Source organism: Protobothrops mucrosquamatus, unplaced genomic scaffold, assembly GCF_001527695.2.
Source record: "Protobothrops mucrosquamatus isolate PMUCROS unplaced genomic scaffold, P.Mucros_1.0 scaffold1757, whole genome shotgun sequence".
Lineage (NCBI taxonomy): Eukaryota > Metazoa > Chordata > Lepidosauria > Squamata > Viperidae > Protobothrops > Protobothrops mucrosquamatus.
Window position 1 is genome coordinate 223,624 of NW_015387897.1, and position 4,823 is coordinate 228,446.

The window sequence follows — 4,823 nt, forward strand, 5'->3', positions numbered from 1 at the left end:
GGAATTCTGGGAGTTGAAGTCCACCCCTCTTCAAGTTGCTCAGGCTGACAAGCACCGTTAACTCAACCCAACTTCTCTGCTTTGTGATCCTTTGCAGCTCCCCCAGGTAGCACCGATCCCAACCCTCCAAGCTACAGCGTCCTCGTCACCAGCACTCTCGAACTCTCGGTGGTCTACCGGTGAGTAAAGAAAGCAAAGTGGGGAGAAGATGGATTGATTATATTCAGAAAAAAATATGAGATTGAAAAGTATTACTTAGCTTACGAGTAAATTTTAGAATATTATTAACAGTTTATTATGGATGAATTTATGTTATTTTTAGTAATAATGTTTAATTATATTTTTATTTTGCTGGTAAAGTGTTAAGATCCATCTATTTTGTAGAGTTAAAGTAGGTGTGGATGAGACTTGATTGTAGTATATCTGGGTAATGTTATTTAATTTATGATTCTGTTTTTATAACCCTGTAACCAGCTCTGGGAAGTGAAGGGGGGGAGGGGTGGGAGGGAAGTGGGATATTGTATGGAAAATTATTTAAAACTTTTAATAATAAAAAAAAGAAAGCAAAGTGGGATATCTCTCTCAACCACCCGTCCCCTCTGCTTACTTAAAGAGCTCATTTTTCTTGTCCCTTCTAGGAACGTGCTGCACAGTGGTCTGGAGGACCAGTCGGTCCTGCCCCTGAGCGACCAGTACGACAGCGTGCTCTGCGCCCTGGTGACCGATGTTGACTTTGATAGTGAACCTGAGATCCTTCTGGGCACCTACGGGCAGGTAAGAGGTTGGCCACACCTCTCCTCGCAGACAAGGTGTGGCTGTCGGGATTTTTTCCCAGTTAAATTACAGCAAAAAGCATTTTCATAGATAATTGGAGGGGTTTTTTGGGGGGGAAAAACGTCAATGGATTGAAGTTTGTTATAGCTAGCAATTCAGCCTTTCAAATACAGGCAGTCCTCAACTTACAACCGTTTGTTTAGCGACCGTTCAAAGTTACAACATCACGAAGATAAGATAAGATAAGAAAACTGTCATTTTTTTACTGTGGGCACACATCAAAAATGAAATTTAGTTGCCCGCCCTCAAAGTGAAACACATACATGACACACACCTAAACATACTATGTACAACATATGTACAGACCCACACCCTTACATATACATAACAAATAAATATTAAATACTGTCCATCTTGAATATATAACGGAAGAAGGAAGTTTGAGAGTTCACAAGAAAAGTGAGTGATGACCGTTTTTCACGCTTGGCGACCCTCGCATGTAGGGGAGCCAGTGCACCAGTGTACTGGGGCCCTCTCCCGTTGGTAGTGTTCCCGGACTCCAGTCTACGAACCGTTGACTGAGCATAAATACTGCCGACGTCACAGGGTCTCAGTACACTGGGGGAAAACGCTAGAAGACTAATTCGTCTTAGTTACACCTCCGGTGAATTGGTGGGGCAACGATTGAATTGTTCCCCGGTGACTCGCTTAACGGTGGCAAGAAAGGTTAAAACGGGGCAAAACTCACAACAGCTGTCTCGCTTAGCAACAGAAATTTTGGATTTAATGGTGGTCGTAAGTCAAGGATTACCTGTATTGTGGTCTATAGCTTTCAAAGACGTAGAAACTTGCGCACGGCTAAGATTGAGAAACTGCGATTTAGAAGGAAGTCCGGTCTACTGGTTGCCATGATTCCTTGACTTGAGAAGATCAGATGCCAGCAACTTTTCGCTTCCACAACCATGAGGGATAGAAACTTGGTTTTTAAGAGTGCTGAGGTTCTAGAGATCTATGTCGGTTTTATTTTTCCTTTCCTGCTTAGCAGCATTACGCAAACCCCCTTGGTCTTCTAGGCGCTCTTATGCTACAAAGGTCTCTGTCTTGGGATCAGATGCCAATGGCTGAAAATGTGTCCTTTTTCTCTTCCACCACCATGAGGGATAGAAACTTGGTTTATAAGAGTACTGAGAGTCTAGAGATCTCTGCTGGTTTTATTTTCCGTTTCATTACGCAACCCCCTTGGTCTTCTAGGAGCTCTTATGCTACAAATATCGGGCTGAAAACACGGGGGTGGCGAGCACAGCGAGACGCCGCTGTTTCCAACCGCCTTCTGGAGATTTCCATCTGCTCTGGCAGCGCAGCTTCCCCAGCCCTTTGTTATCCATGGACTACGTAGACCTGACCTGCGATGGCCTCTGTGAACTGGCCGTGGTGTGTCTGAAGGGGTTGCACGTGCTCCAGGTTTGTGTGCAAGGAGAAGGCGGGGAGGGGGTAAGAGAAGCACCTTCCGCAAAGCCCACCCAGTAGGCAGAACCAATATTTACCAGAACATTCGTTTTTCAAGTTACAAATATCTATCCTGCAAATTGTCTAGTCCAGAGTTCCTCGGCCTTTCTGGGGAAGGAAAGAGAGAGGCGGGCGCCTTTATGCACGCATGTGCACACCACAAACGGAGCCGTGAGCGCACGCCGCCGCTAGCGTTTACGCGATGCAGCAACGCTAGCATTTATGCAAGTGGCGCTCGTGGCGATGCTAGCGTTTACGCGATGTGAGTGCCCACACAACCCTCGCGGCAACGCTAGCATTTACGTCAGACATGTCAAACACAAGGCCCGGGGGCAGTGAGGGAACGGCCCCCGCTGCCTTGGCCTTGGCCCAGGCCGGCCGGAAGCCAATGTACAATTTTGTGATGGCCATCTATGCTGAAAGGCATTCAGTCTTAGCTCCACAAGGCCGTCCGGAAACAGCGAGGAACCAGCCCCTGCCATATTGGCCCCGTCCCCTGGGTGCATGCTGGGGAGGTGTCACCCTTTGTGAGGAAGGAAGAAATGGACCATGCCTTGGCGCTTGCCCCGGTCTCACCCCTTTCTGCCAGAGACCCTCAGATCTGTCCCACTCCTGCCCAGGCCCCCACAGGCACCCTTGACGCAAACGATGTAGAGCTGGCCACGCCCACCCAGTAGGCCACACCCACCCTGGCCACACACCCCCGAGGGCAACTGCAATGCTGATGCAGCCCTCAATGAAATTGCATTTGACACCCCTGATTTACGTGATGTGAGCGCCGTGCGACGCTCACGGCGACGCTAGCGAGGGGGGGATGAGTGCATACACGTTCCCTGGCCAGCCATTCACGCGGCCCGGTGGCCAATAGGCCACGGCCCACAGGAGGTTGGGGACCCCTGTTCTAGTCCGTTTTCGCTTTTCCTTTCCTTTAACTGCTTCTCCTCCTCCGTACAGCACAGCCTGACGGACGTCCTCCAGTGTCTTCTACAGCGCCTCCGGTTGGAAGCAACAAGCCGGGCATCCCATCTGAATGTGTCCGTGCAGGACCCAGATTCCAGGGTTGAGGATACGGAGGGCCAAGGACCCGGAGCGTGAGGTGCTGGCTGGGCCGTCTCGCCTGCTCTTTTCATCCCCAAGAAATGAAGAAATGGAATCGGGAGCCGAATCTCATCCCAAAGATTCTCCCGGCCTTCTGCAGGGTCCCAGAAGCAGCGTGGACATTTAAATAAGCGGCTGGGAAGGGCAAGGGGAACACCGGTCCCTTCCCGTGTCACTTCCCTGGCATAAACGGCAGCCGACCGGAAAAGGGACGTGCCTCAAACACAGGAAGTGCTCCGTGGCCAGCGAAGTTTAGTAACTTTTTTTTTTTCTGTGCCTCCAAGGCGGGGTGGCTACCCCGAATGATGGCGCCCATCATAAACATAAAATGAAAAAATGACAGGATGAGTGGGGTCTGCTCTCTGTCAGGACAGATATCTGGAACGGCAAGACGGATACGGCTCCTAAGTTACTAGAACTCAGTGTCCTTTCTGTCCATCTGGCAGTTCCCCACGGCTTCTGAGGGCCAGGGCCCCTTAATCTTCCAACAGAACGGAAGGAAAGTATCAAAGGGTGATAATAAGAGGCAAGGAAGCACATCGCTCCAGGCCTTTGGCTGCCCCGAGTCCCCTTTTTGCTGTCATCCGAAGTCTGAGATATTTGCCCCACAGAATCACTTCTTCCTTACCCCCTTCTGGCCTCCCCCCTCCCCAATTTGTCCCCTCCTAAACCGATAACTCTGGAAAAGGAAAGAATCCAGCAGAAAGCCATTGGACGCCGTATCAGCTCACAAGATGTATGCGTTCTACCCTTAGCAGTGACTCGAACTCAGTTCTTGCTTGGCAGCTACTTGGGAGCGTCGGATGTTTTGAATGGAGCTAGAACTGAGGTGGAAATTCCTGAAAGTGAGAGCAATTCATCCGTGGAACAGCCCGCCTCCAGAAGTGGTGGGTGCTCCCTCGCTGCAGGTTTTTAAGAAGAGACTGGACAGGCGTTTGTCTGAAATGTTACACGGTCTCCTGCTTGAGCAGGGGGTTGGACTAGAAGACCTCCAAGGTCCCTTCCAACTCTGCTTTTCTGTTATCCGGGCTTTTGTCCAGGCAAGAGTTTTTAATAAAGGAAGGAGCCTCTTCTTTCAGCCCTGGGCCAGGAGCAGCAACAGCTGAGGTACTTCTATCTTTGACCCTTTGGAAGGAAGAGGCAGCCCCATGGGCTTGCGAGTCAACGGCCTCCTTCAACGCCGAGGCTACAAGCGTCTGTCAATTGAGCACTCTGCCTTGTACGTTTAGATGGTGTTTGGTGCTAATGGGGAAGGCTGTGGGATGCCATTGCTCTTCCCCATACCAACATCTCCAGATTCTGGCTTTCCTCCTCCTCCTCCTCCTCCTCCTCCTCCTCCTCCTCCTCCTCTCCACAAACCCCACTCTATTCTAACACTGATGTTGTTACCTAGTTGGCTCATGAAACATCGGCAAGAAAACAAGCCCAGAGAACAGCAAGGACAC

The 4,823-nt window shown here is 50.1% G+C and overlaps 1 protein-coding gene across 1 annotated transcript in view; it reads left to right on the plus strand.

The window, feature by feature from the left end:
- KPTN (kaptin, actin binding protein) overlaps positions 1-3,375 on the plus strand; it is a 14,446-nt gene extending 11,071 nt beyond the window's left edge. The window contains exons 10-13 of the mRNA XM_029285480.1: positions 107-179; positions 639-774; positions 2,026-2,235; positions 3,235-3,375. Of these exons, the coding sequence (XP_029141313.1) occupies positions 107-179; positions 639-774; positions 2,026-2,235; positions 3,235-3,375 (560 nt within the window). The remainder of the gene's footprint in view (positions 1-106; positions 180-638; positions 775-2,025; positions 2,236-3,234) is intronic.
- Positions 3,376-4,823: the final 1,448 nt, after the last annotated feature.